The sequence below is a fragment of the Portunus trituberculatus genome, chromosome 17 (assembly GCF_017591435.1).
Source record: "Portunus trituberculatus isolate SZX2019 chromosome 17, ASM1759143v1, whole genome shotgun sequence".
In the NCBI taxonomy this organism is placed as follows: Eukaryota; Metazoa; Arthropoda; class Malacostraca; order Decapoda; family Portunidae; genus Portunus; species Portunus trituberculatus.
In genome coordinates, this window is record NC_059271.1 from 26,983,689 (window position 1) to 26,997,524 (window position 13,836).

General features: G+C 40.1%; 3 protein-coding genes across 9 annotated transcripts in view; 2 read left to right on the forward strand and 1 right to left on the reverse strand.

The window, feature by feature from the left end:
* LOC123504992 (trichohyalin-like) overlaps positions 1 to 341 on the forward strand; it is a 335,118-nt gene extending 334,777 nt beyond the window's left edge. For 2 of the 5 annotated variants that reach the window (XM_045255983.1, XM_045255984.1), the window contains exon 25: positions 2 to 341. In XM_045255983.1, coding sequence (XP_045111918.1) covers positions 2 to 167 — 166 coding nt within the window. In that variant the 3' untranslated portion in view covers positions 168 to 341. The remainder of the gene's footprint in view (position 1) is intronic. The other 3 variants (XM_045255986.1, XM_045255985.1, XM_045255988.1) reach the window with 2 other exon arrangements.
* Positions 1 to 13,836, reverse strand: part of LOC123504998 — a 253,154-nt gene that overhangs the window by 103,405 nt on the left and 135,913 nt on the right. The gene's annotated exons all lie outside the window — the stretch shown is intronic.
* On the forward strand, positions 252 to 6,899 carry LOC123504902. The gene is made up of 3 exons (XM_045255808.1): positions 252 to 258; positions 371 to 552; positions 4,894 to 6,899. The coding sequence occupies exons 1-3, from the start codon at positions 252 to 254 to the stop codon at positions 5,071 to 5,073; spliced, it is 369 nt and encodes a 122-aa protein (XP_045111743.1). The 3' UTR covers positions 5,074 to 6,899.

Below are 13,836 nucleotides of genomic sequence, written 5' to 3' on the forward strand. Positions count from 1 at the left end.
GCATCTACCGCCTCGTCTTTGCCTTTTTGTCTCTCATGTTCCTCAAATATATCCTCTCTGATATTGGCGTGACCTTAATGGGTCTTGGCCTGGCGGTGCTGGTTCTCTCCTGGGCCCGCGCGCGGCTCCGGAAGGGCCAGGCGCCGCCGGCAAGGCACCAACAGTAACAGCAGAGTTCATGGTTCCGCCTCGCTCTCTCTTCCACCCTCAGCTCCCCTGCGTTTTTTTTTTTTTATTTTGATTATTTGATAATGCTTTGTATTCAATGGCTTTTTTTATGTAGCAGCATTTAAGTACCACAGTGTTGCAAGGCTTTGTTGTCAAGGAGGCTGTCTGACTGCTGGTGTTGATGTATTCCTTTCTGCGGTAGTGGTAGCGGCCTCCTGGGCAAGATGTTTGGAGGAAACTGGTTCAGCAGCTCCAAGACCAAGGAGAACAACAGGCGGGGGAGTGCCCCTGCCAAGCAGTCCTCGTGAAGTCCCGCTCAAGGCTCCGTGGGGTCTGTCCTCACCCCGCGGGGCCACGCCCCACCTAACTCACGCCTCGGCTCAGGTGCTCTCAGTGTTTCCCTTAACTTCTAAGGTGTAACTTTTGTTTCTTACTCATTGGTAAATACTTGTCACTGACCTGCTTCCTGGCTTCCTTAGTGCCGTGTTCCCTTGAGCCTGCATGATAGAGGCTCGCACGCCCTTCCTCAACGAGACTGAGAACACAATAATTCACCTTCCCTCTGCTGCCCCTTCCCTCCCCATCCCGCTGTCTGGCTCTCAGGGTGAACTCTGCTGTTCGACTATGTTCAGTAAAGTTTCTCCCACGGAACATGACAGTCAAGTACAAAGTTCGTCGTGTGGCGGGTAACGACGTGGTCACAGCAGCGCGGCAGTGCTCAGCGGAGGCCCAGTAAGTAAACGCCTCACGCACTGGGGCTCGGTCGGCCGGAGTTGGCAGTGACCAAGTAATAAACTTCAGTAAATGTGGTTCTTGATTCACTGGTTTCCGACATTTCACACGGTCAGAGAGGCATGCGGGTTTTCCAGTAAATTGTCTGGAATCTTACGATGAAAGAAGTTCCAGTAGATGAAAGGAATCGGCTCAGTCAGTGGATCAGTTCATTTGATTACAGAGACGAGGATACAATGAGGAGAATTCAGTTTAAATCAATTAATTCATTCCTTGAGGAGTGGTGCAATTTAAGAAGAAAAAAAGATTTAGACCAGAAAGAAGGACGTCCAGTGACCGACCCTCTCGTGCATCAAACAAGTAAGGCAAGAACTGTGTAGTGTCTAAACCTTTTCCCTCACCTACTGTATCCCTTTCTGACCCCAAAGACTCACTGCTTTTCTACGTACACGTTTCCTCTCATTCATCAAGATCTCACTCCTGTCTTTTGCATTCCGCTATACATCGTCCCTCAACTTCTTTATCTCCAGTCCTTCATTCTCTCATATCTTCCTACCAACACCCTTGCACCCTCCTTCCAGTCCCTTCCTTCCTCCTTTCAGCCTCCTCACCAAGCCAGCCCCTTACACCATAATTCTAGACACACTCTTCTTCCAACCCTCACATCATTTTTCCATCCACTTACTGTCCCTTCTTTCATCAAATGTTTTCCTTCCAAACTCAATATTTTTCCTCTCTTCCTATTTTTTTTTCTTTTCTTCCTCCATCCTTTATTCCGATAGTCCGATATTCCCCGCCAGTCTGGTCCTTCTAGTCCACCTGTCACTATCCATCATTCTTTCCTCCTACTTGACTTGCAGTTAACGAATAACCTTGTGTAGGCCTTTAGCTCTTACGTAACTCTCTCTCTCTCTCTCTCTCTCTCTCTCTCTCTCTCTCTCTCTCTCTCTCTCTCTCTCTCTCTTCGCTTCAGTATACATTTCCCTTTTGCTTTTCCTTCCCTCGTTTCTTGCTTCTTTCTCTTCACCATTCCGTTTTTCTGGCTTTCTTTTCTTCCTTTCCTTTGTCATTCTCTCTCTCTCTCTCTCTCTCTCTCTCTCTCTCTCTCTCTCTCTCTCTCTCTCTCTCTCTCTCTCTTTGTTTTTTACTTTATGTCCTATCTTTTCACATTTTTTTCTCCTTTCGATTTGTAGTCTCCTCTTTTTACCTCAATATTCTTTCTGTTGCTTCCTTGCTTTTTTCTTATTCCACTTTTCTACTTATATTTTATTCGTATTTTCAAGAAACACAAGTTTTCTCTCCTTTTATTGGATCTCCTTTTCTAGCTCTCCGTCCTTCCTTTTCCTACTTCCTTCCTCCCTTTCTTCCCTTACTCAAGTTCACAAGCGGATGTCGTTCTTAGCCGGACCATCGCTGACGTCACGCAGCCAGAAAATAACACAAGTTTTCAAGACTTAACAGGAAAAATAGAGAAAATTCGATAGGAGGTTCATTAGGCAGTTTTAAGGCCAATGTTGCCATGCCAGAGGGTCAATTTTCCTGTGCCATAATTGTTTCCTCCTCGTTGCCTTTACTCAAGCGCCGCATACTTTGGGATCCGGAGATGGTGAGAGGCGGACATTGTTATGGCCGCTTTTTGTTAACTGCTTGGTGGTGGCGTCATAGTAGGGGTGGTGGTGGTGGTGGTGGTAGTGGTGGGAAGCCACGATTTATGGCCAAAATTTAAATCCATTCGTTTTTCGGTTTCGTTTCGGTCAGTCGCTTTTTAATTATTCAGACGGATGTTGCTAATTGGAAAAATAACTAAAAACGATAAAAGTTGTTGCAGAACAAACTAAAAGCTGCTTAACACTTCCACGGTTCATAGATATTTGTATTGTCTGAAAATTTATAGTTTGGCAACAGTATTCTTAGCTAAAAATAAGAAAAGCTAAAATATATCGTATTACGCAAATATCTGAAATTGCATTTGTTCACGAGTTGCAATATGCACAATTTCTCGCGTTATCCTTCTTCCCTCCCTTCCTCCCTCTTTTCACCCACTGTAGTCCACAGCAGCAAGGTCGGAGAGAGGCTGTCTGCGGGTCTTGGCTGTATAATGTGTTGGCTTGTGTGTCACTAACGTGCTACGTGCTGCTGCTTCCCGCTTGGTGACTGACTAGACTCACCACCTCACAGACGCCGCCACGCCTCGGATTGACTGCGCGGGTTTTACAGTGTACCCGCACCAGATATATACGGGCTTGCCTTGGTACCTCTACGTAACAGATGATGGCACACTACATTACATATAAATAAATTCATGAGCGAATATGTAAATTATTAAATGTTCCATATAGATAACATTCATGAAGTAAAAATAAGATATAATACAAGTAATTAAATAATTTATTGATAAATAACTTGCTAAACAAAATTAAGTCGATAATGAATTGATAAACTCAGTCAAAAATGCATGAAAATATGACATGAAATATATGAACAGTAAACAAACACATAAATTGATCAACAACAAGAATAAATCAACTGAACAAATAAATAAAGACATATAAAAAAAAAACAGCAATATATCCAGCACACATTTTCCAAACATTTGCCGATCAGTCCTGCACTCTCTCTCTCTCTCTCTCTCTCTCTCTCTCTCTCTCTCTCTCTCTCTCTCTCTCTCTCTCAGCACAGGTTGTAGCGGCGCCATACCTGCTGGATTATAGTTAATTGGAATCCGACAAAATATCACTTCAATTTACTGCTGAATGAATTTAGAGATTTCCTTTCATAGTCTTTTTTTTTATTATTATTATTTCTTTTACTCCCACATTGTACTATATCTACGAGTTTTCAATCTTTTCCCAACGCTTGCTGCCTCCCAGTTTGTGAACAAGTTAAAAAATTCATCACCAAACACAGATGGTCGAGATTGGCAAAGCACATACATATAATCAATTCTCGATGTTTGTCTTTTGTTACTTTTTCACCTCTGTATCTAGGAGGCGCTACTGCTTCCGACTGTTTTTAAGTTTAGAAAAAATTTGGAATTCTTAAAAAAAGCACTTTCCATCTGTCTATATGTTGTAGAATATACTGAAACCAGAAAGATTTTTTTTGTGTGTATGTAATGAAGGATGACCGATAGCTAAATAAGACAAACACTATGTCAAATAAAGAAAGTTACATCATTGCTAAAAACCTTTAAAGAATTCAATATCTCATGACTCCAATCACGTCACACAATTATGTTCCAAGTGTGTCTTCTCTTGCAACAATTCAAGTTATAAGAAGATAAAGAAGAAAACAAAATTGAGCAAAAAGTTCCTATGTATATCTACAAAAAATTCATACATATACATTCCACCTATGATGAATCCTTCCTAAGAGCATTATCATCTTATCCACTCCTGTCTGCTCTCACGAAAGACATTGATGGATACAGTATTTGCAACATTGATATAACAGGAGGCAGTTGTATATATTGCACAATCATAGGACACATTAGGATACGATAAATGACACATACGAATATTACCAAAGACAGGGCGACAGTTAATGCAGGCTTCCCGCGACGTTTTATGAGACAGACTGATATACTGGAAGACCCAAGTGTGCATAACAGCCACACTCACACTCGTTTTCCTCGCCAGACAGAATAATTTACTTCCCACCCACGGCTGCTTGCATGGGCCTCGCAGCAACACACGTCACATGCAGGCAGACGAGGTGTGGAGTGCGGCGGCCTAACTACCACATTTCCACCAAACTTTTAAAGAACCACAACAGCTAAAAATACTGCGTGGCCTCATTCTTCTCTTGTTTTATTACGCGTTTCATTATTTTAATTTGCTTTGGAGCTTTTAATTTTTCGTTTCTCTTTTTTAATAAGTTGCTAATCAGAAATCAGAAATATGAATAGACTGAACTGTACTTAAGGATGAAGCAAGTGAGATAAGGCTGAATGGACGTGCAGCTGCCGGAATCTAACACGCCTTCTCCCCACAGCTGAGGGCGGCGCTGCGCTTTTTTGTGGCGCCCTGCTCTGCCCTCTTCCGTCCCGCCCCGCCCCGCCCCACCCACCTCGCCTCAACCCGCTTCAGCGAGAGCAGAGGTACGGACCGAGGCTCGGAGGGGCTGGACATCATCATTCATCACCGACGTCACCAGATGTCTTCATCGTCATAGATTGTCACTTCAGACTTCTGGCTATCGATATATTTTGCTGCTATAATTATTTCTTTCAGTATTTGGAGCACTTTGTATTTTTCTAAGTTAAGTTACGTCATGTAGAAAGATTTAAATTGCGTAGAGAGCTAGACTGAAGGCGCCCTCCGTGTGCAGGGTAAGCCAAGGTCAGCTTAACATTGTAACCTCCCTCAAGTCCTCGCCTTCACACGCCCGCGGGTCCTCCAGGCGGGTCTGGGTCACATGTGGTTTGATAAAGGTACCAGTGACATCAGTAGGGATGTTACAGCACCTCCATGAAGTGTTGTCCCGGAGTACTGAAGCGTAGGTGACAAGACAAGACTCCCCCAGCTTTGTAGAGAAGCCGAGGGAGGTAGGGGAGGTCGGAGCCGCCTCGCCCCAGTACGGCGTGTTACTGTAGAGCAACACGCCGAGACACGAGGCACCAGATGGCTAGCACACGCCTCCGAGGCCAGCCACCGCTCACCGGATCGTTAGTGAAGCGAAGTTATCTGTCCCAGAGACGACACGCCACGCGTCGCTTCACAGATCCAGTTCAACAAGCAGAACCAGACATACAGTGTGACAGTAGCGCCGCACCATCACCGAAAGGCAGCTGCTGGTGGGGACCGTTGTGCCTAGTCGGTGTCGGGGGAGCCTCCAGCGCTCGCCAGTGTCACCTTCACCTCTTCGAGCCAATCAGAGGTGCCCTTGGTGGCGCCCTGAAGACTTGTGGAATCGCTGCACCTCACATCCTAGGTGACCTTAACCGTCTGTGTGTGTGTGTGTGTGTGTGTGTGTGTGTGTGTGTGTGTGTGTGTGTGTGTGTGTGTGTGTGTGTGTGTGTGTGTGTGTGTGTGTGTGTGTGTGTGTATACCAAGTTCAAATGCATAAATGCCCCACCTGCTAAGAATGAAAGGAGGATCGTCTAAGTCTACGAAGAGTTACGTTACTCATTTGCTATTTAAAATGGCCTCATCAGCCCATACAGAGAAACGAGGCCAGGAGGTTTACTGTAATAAGACTCGCTGCCGATCCCGCGTGGGGCAGGACATATTGGGACGGAGGTATTGAACAAGTGTGTATTTAGAAGAAAAAAGAAACCAATGAACGTAAGTTTCACCGTTTTTATATCTACTACTAACTGTATAACCCCATTATATATATATGTATATATATATATATATATATATATATATATATATATATATATATATATATATATATATATATATATATATATATATATAAATCCCAAAATTTTCTACTTAGTTATTGTCAAAATGTGAAGGTTTCCATTATATATTACACCCCCTTCTCCTGCCACATTAACCCCCTTCCCACGCCCCCTTTAGAGGTCTATATGGAAAAAAAATACGCCAGTTTTGTAGGTTATCTCGTTGAATTTTCCCAAGTCTCCTAATTGCTTATAGGACGCCGGAGTCTCGCGGGAGGCTGGAGAGATATACTGTATAGTTATGTCCTAGAAAACAGCTCCTGTCAGGGACCCTCGGCAGTAGAGTCCGTGACCTGGGCGGGTCTTTATATAGCAGAGCGTCAGATGGTTTAAAAGTGACGCCTTCCTTTCATAGTGCTCTTAAGTATGCGTTCCGGATGGTCTTTAAGTATGTTCCTGGTGGCCTTCAGTATGTGTCCGGTTTAGTGTGTATCCGGTTGCCCTTACGTGTATATGCCGGATTCCTTAAGTGTGTTCCGGAAGTGATAGTCGCCATACCTGGTTACCTACAGTTCATGTTAGTTATCTGAGGCTTCACCAGGTACTCAATAAGTTCTTTTTATAATGATATAATAAAGAGATAATTAAATTTGTTTTTTTTACTACACCTTTATAAAGATTAACCAAAACACGTAGACTCGGCGTCGCCTTAAGTTGTCCTTCATTTGTGTTTCATCAAGGACATTGAGTGAGTAAGGCAATATTACTGCCTTATCCATGCATGCAGCGGCAGCAATGTGAAAATGGTAGCAAAGAAACTGGATGAAGGTGGTTGTGGTAGTGGTGGTGTCTCACCCCAGGGAAATAAGACCTGGGACATTTTTCAGTGGGAAAGATGAAGATTGGTCGTGTATCGACTAAATTGCCAATATCATGCAGCTGTGAGTGAAGCGATAAAGGAAAAATCATCTACGGTGAAATATAAGGCGATGGCCACCTACAGCAAAGAATGATCATGTATGGCTGGCGGTGTCAATACCTGATGATTGTAAGTCAAAACACAATGACGGTCGATAGTCGAGGAACAGAATACACTCTCGTCCACTGTACTAAAATGTTACCATTGAAGCACAGGTCCTCTGATCTAAGAAGACTATAGGTCTATTAGCCCCTTCAGTACTGTGATACATTTTTACCTTGAATTTTGTTTACGATTAGACGATTTTATTTACATCAGGAAGGGTCTACGGAGGTCAGAAGATTAATGGAAAGAGTCTTCACGATCTTAATTCCAACAAAAGTTTCCGAAAATGTATAAAGTCGCCAAATAGTAAGCAAAATGAATATGAAAACGCGTCATGGTGCTGATGGGGTTAAAATCAGTACAAAGAAGACTTAAAAGATACATGTGATGAGTATTCTTAACGAAATGATATTGAAACTTTTAATTTTCCACTGAAAGGCGTGCATTAAGAAGGATTCAATAAAGACTTTTAAATGAAATAAGGGATATAACAGTGACAAACAAAATCATCAGGATCAGTAATCAGAATATGAAAAGAAGTAAGGAACTCGAGCCTGATAAAGATAAATAAGAAAAAAAAAAGGAAAGGGACTGGTTCTCAAATAAAACGGCATATTAATAAAATCGACTACGTAACCAGGTTTTATTACTGAGTCATGGGGAGTTTAAAAAAATATTAGATAAATTCATGGACGAGAATGATAATTGGATATGGGTAGGGAGGTCTCATGCGCGTATATCTGACGGCTTCTTGTAGATTCCCTTTCTTTCTTTTTTTATTTTCTAAAGAATCTATCAATTGTCAGATTTTGTGAGATTATCAGCACATGAAAAGATTTTAGGTTGAGGAAAATCGCTAAATTCAGTGGAATAAAAAGCTAAAGGTGATGGACAAGTGAGGATGACAATACTTTGGCAAATGAAAAAAGTGTTCGAAGTTATAGATTAATTAACTGTTGCTCCTCCCCCTTTGTAATTCATGGCAACATTAGAAATACCGTTGAGCTCTATACGTGTAAAATAACTCATGGAAAATTTCAACTGTAAGTCTTAAACTATGATGCATATAATCATACTATGACTTAGTTGTAAATGCCCAAATTGTTTTCGAATACATTAAAACAGAAGTCACCATGGAGCTTCAGGTGAGTGAAAAAGGTAGGTGAGTAAAGGTGAACTGGCGAAAGGAGCAAGTTTTTTTTTCAGTAAACACAAAGGATATTGTCTGAAAGGTGAACGATATTTACTCTTGTACTGAGTGGTGGTTACTAATTCAATTAGACAGAAATAGACGAGAAACAAAAGAAAAATATAAAGCAAAAATTCAAGGTGTTGCTCTCTCTCTCTCTCTCTCTCTCTCTCTCTCTCTCTCTCTCTCTCTCTCTCTCTCTCTCTCTCTCTCTCTCTCGCTTTCCCTATCCCTAGCAATCAATGTTCTTTCCATTAAGGAGCATCACCTCAAAGCTACTCCAAATTGTAAAGTAGTTTCAACTTACAAGACCGGTTAAGTGAAGCAATACATGAAGGACTGCGTGAAAATACATATTTGGAAGGAAGACATTTTAATCTGCTCTGGCCTCTCGTGAAAGATTTGCAGTTTTAATAAAGATTTTTTTTCTCATATTTTTAGCCTTAGTAACTTTGAGGCTTCGTATTTTTTAGTTGTTTCACTTTACTGTTAAAATCCTATTCTAATATGTATTATGGAATCAACCAGACATGCAATTTTCTACATAACAATTAGGTTTCAGCGCTACCTGATAAAAACTGTACGTATGAATTGCAAAGTGTATAACTGAGGTGAATATGTGGAGGCTTTGATTCATACCCGAAACAAGTGCTGTTCTTCCACACTGGTGTGCTGCGCAGCGGAGGAAATGTGGCACCCATAAATATTGACGAGTGAGTGGCTGAGTCAGGCGAAAGTTTTAAAGTGTTATTCTGTTTGTTTGCCAGTTTGTTTTACGCCGCACAAGTTTTCCTGAACGTTCAACATTTCCAATAACATGAACCACAATAAAGCTATGTAGTATGTACATGAACTACCGTCAGACTCATCTCATTTCCACACTTATTACTTGATTTAACAAAGAAGTAATCAACTGCAGTTTTTGTACATCTCAGAGAATCCTCAGAAAACTCATTTCTAAACTAACGGAGAGTTGAATAGCTGAAAAGACCATCACGTGATTACTTTTAATATGAAACAGTGCACTCGTAATTAACTACACTCAATGGAGGACGGCGCCTGAACGTTCCATCTAATCAATATATATATATATATATATATATATATATATATATATATATATATATATATATATATATATATATATATATATATATAAGGCTGATGAAGATACGTAAATTTCAAACAGATTAATTTCCTAACCTGCTTAAAATCGACAAATATGCCAAATGATAAAAGAACAGACTTTATTTTGCGTATATATAAATTTCCATCTAAACTGCAAGGTGCTGCTCTAAAGGAAAGCTTCGAGCCTTGTAATGGTTCGGTCTTCAGAGTAATTCCCACCCCTTCTCGAGCACACGTGTAGTCATTAATCCAGCTTACACTACTCTCCTCAGCAAGATGTAAGGCACAGATAGGAAAGCGTGGAGGGGACATGAAGAGATTAGGGATGCCGCACGTACAGTCACCTCCTCTATAGCAATCCCATCCGAGCTGCAGCCATTACTCTCGTGAGAATCATCCTGTTAAATGAAGACATGACGGTCATTGTGCGCTCTTCCTATACTGTGGTCATGATGGAACTCCGAGTCAGCGTCTCTTGATGGAATGAACCACGTGGGATGCCATATTGTTGTTGATTTCCTTACGGGGATATCTCTCAATATTTTCAGAATTAACAATCTTCATGAGTTCCCTCCATTTCCTTCAACATTTATTATGAGTCTTGGTAGTATCTTCATTACTAATTTCCTTCGCGTACCTGAATTCGTGGTGTATACTTTCATTTTATATTTCATTTTAGTCCTCTTTTCTTCCACCGTAACGAAGGTATACGTGCAGTTTACTCTTCTAACCTGACCAGGCGCCGGAACCCAAACCATTCTCTTTTCGATGAATGACAGCGTTGCATTCTGAGAGCTCTTGGGTAATCATCAGACTGCTCACAGCTCATGGTTCCCTTCCTGCACATCACCTCGGGAACACGTCTTGGCGGTGGCTGTTTGATATTGATGAGTTTTCTGCGAATTTTCATTTACCATCAGGTTTTGAAAGCATATCTAGGCTGCGGCTACGGTAGGAAAGAAGGAGGAGGAGGAGGAGGAGGAGGAAGACGAATACAAAGAAACAAAAGACAATTAGGACTGATTATTATTATTAGTAGTAGTAGTAGTAGTAGTAGTAGTAGTAGTAGTAGTAGTAGTAGTAGTAGTAGTAGTGGTAGTAGTGGTAGTAGTAGTAGTAGTAGTAGTAGTAGTAGTGGTAGTGGTGGTAGTGGTAGTAGTAGTAGTAGTAGTAGTAGTAGTAGTAGTAGTAGTAATAGTAGTATTTGTTGTAGTTGTAGTAGTAGTAATTGTTGTAGTAGTAGTAGTAGTAATTGTTGTTGTTGTTGTAGTAGTAGTAGTAGTAATAGTAATTGTTGTTGTTGTAGTAGTAGTAGTAGTAGTAGCAGTAGCAGGAGCAGGAGCAGGAGCAGGAGGAGGAGGAGGAGGAGGAGGAGGAGACCAATCACCGCACTCTGCTGACTAGTTGGTATAAAAATAAAGACGCCATGAGTGAAGCAGAGTAAATCCTATTACGGAAGAAGCCGAAACTCATATCTCGATCACTCATTCCCTGCATGAGTAAGTCCAAATTCCAGTGATCAAAGGCGGACTCTGAACAATTTAACGACGGTCATGAAGTTCCTTGCAAGACTTAAAGACGAGTTAGGGAAGCGGGAGCGACATACGAAAAAAAAAGTACAGATGAAAGGTAAAAGCAAAGCTGGATGAAATGGATAACGAGAAATGATGAACGAATGGAAGATTAAGAGTAGGTCTGGATGGATTAATGGAGACAGACACATTCGGGAAGCAGGAAAAAGGAAAAAGGTGCAAATAGAAAAATGAGGATAAAAGTTTGAAAAGAAAACGTGGAAGAATGAGTGGTAGGAGCGGTGATGGAAAAAAAAAAAAAGAAGAAAGAATCAGGCAAGGAAAATGTAAGATGACTAGTGAGAAAATGTAAGTGAAATTAAAGAAGTGAAGTAAAATCTATATATGGAAAAAGTGTATTTATTAAAAGGGAATAAAATCACGCTAATGAAAATAGAAGTTAAGTAAAGCCATAAGGTGTGAGAAATATTAATTCCCGATGATGCAATACCTGAGAAAAATAAACAAAACATGTCCAGATCAGTGAGCAGGAATAAAAATGAAGAGGGGAAGAAGAAATGGATATGACGCGTAAGATGAAGGGGAAGATATGAAGGAGAGCAGGTGAAGAAAGAAAGTGGAAAAGAGCAGGTGAGGAAGGCAGCCGGGCGGGGAAGAAAAGTGAGACGAGGTTGAGGCTGAAAAGGAAAGATAACCCGTCAAGTTCTTATTTTTCATTTCCCTCTCTTTCTTACTTAGGGACCAATATTTCGCTCGCAACCTGATATCGAAGGCCGTTAATATTGACAGAAAAATTATCATGAGACTGAAAAAAGAACACGATATAATACTTTAAATTTGGTTACGGTACTTCAACTATGAAAAAAAATAATGTAGCAACTGTGACTTCAATTTCAAACGTAATCCAATAAAAGTAAAAATATAGAAACTAGAGATGTACCGATGCACCGGTATCGGTATCGGAATCGGCGGCCCATTTTTTGGGTATCGGTATTGGTATCGGTATCGGCTTATTTTACGCCGATACTTCCGATACCTAAAAGGAATTTACTACTTAGAGATATATTCGATATAAGATATTGATGATACCAAATTAATATAATACGGTGTGATAAGTTTCCGTGGTAATTACCGTATGTCATAGAATACTGTTTTCTGTGGTAATAAGCCACAACCTCTAGATTGGACGTGTATGAAACGCGTATAGGCTGAACTCCGGCATCCTGTCACACGGTCGGTCATGAGTCACTACGTCTACGCATTCTCACTGTCTCTCAGTCAGATGCTGCTCCTCACACAAGTGAAAAGCTTATGTTTTTGAACTATAATCTAAGAATGTCAAACTTCAGATATTGAGAATCCAACAAAAATGTATATATATATATATATATATATATATATATATATATATATATATATATATATATATATATATATATATATATATATATATATATATATATATATATATATATATATATATATATATATATATATATAGGCATATTTGCATTATTGTAAATAACAGCATATTCTTATTTGATTTATAATTAACAGTGTTAGTGCTAGCCTTTTCCAAGATATCATACTGGAATAGGTGGAAGCTCGAATTATATATGTATATTAATTTTAATGCAAGTTTAATTTTTGAGTTACTTGTGTTAACCTAAGGATGTAAAAATTCCATAACTAAGAAAGTAACGATTCTGTTTTGTAATCATGTGCATTGTGTATAATTTGTTGCATATTAATTATTTAAGATCATAGCAATACACTAGAAATTTAGAATAAACTAAACTTTTTCTATTTAATTGAAAAGATTAGGTGAAAGCTCATTTTTCTGAATTGGTCTACTAATGTCTAATGAATTAATATCAAAGGATGTCAGATTTAATTAAAGAGAAACATACACAACAAAATGAGTTTCTTTTGCTAATATTTTGTGTCTGTTTTACAATTTTAATAATTTTAAAAATATTTTTGATCGCCAAAATATCGTCAATAAAATTAATAATGAAAATGCACAAGACCAAATGGTCGCTAAAGGAGTAAGAAGTAAGAATTTAAGATAACTGACAAGAATCAGAAGACTGAGAAGATATTCATTCCAATTACTGAGTAATTTACCTTTGCAAATGGCTTCAAAAAGCTTCTAGAATTGCTATTTCACAAACGTTCTCAGAAGGACTTACAGCATTCCCCAAAACAAAGCTTCGGATCTGATAACGCTCGCCGTCCACCAACTCATCCTGGTGTCCAGTGCAGTAATCACTATAAGTAGTAGTATCGGTATCGGTGGTATCGGTATCGGTAGTAGTATCGGTATCGGCCCAATTAGGTGGTATCGGTATCGGTATCGGAATCGGCCAAAATTTTGGTATCGGTACATCTCTAATAGAAACACTGAAAAAAATAACGTAACCACTTTAGTTTTTCTCTCCTTATCCTCCCCGCCTCACCCGCCACTCCTCTTCATTTCTCCTGTTTTAATTTTCCCCTCCTGCATCTATTTTTTGAAAGGTCAACAAGCAGAGCGAGGAAATGCAGAAAGAAAGAAAGATTGATGAAAATGACGTGAGTTTTCCTTTCCTTCACTCTTGTCTTCACCGAGAATAAAGGAACGCTGCCATTACACCTCCCGACCGAACACAACACTGCTTGCTGTGCCCAGGCAGTTGATGTAGCAGGAACAATTCTCATATACTTTTACCAA

Excerpts from the sequence above, each read along its gene's own strand:
- LOC123504902 (XM_045255808.1), top strand. Across the intron at positions 553-4,893 it reads TAACTCACGCCTCGGCTCAG|CTGAGGGCGGCGCTGCGCTT; the intron begins GTGCTCTCAGTG and ends TTCTCCCCACAG.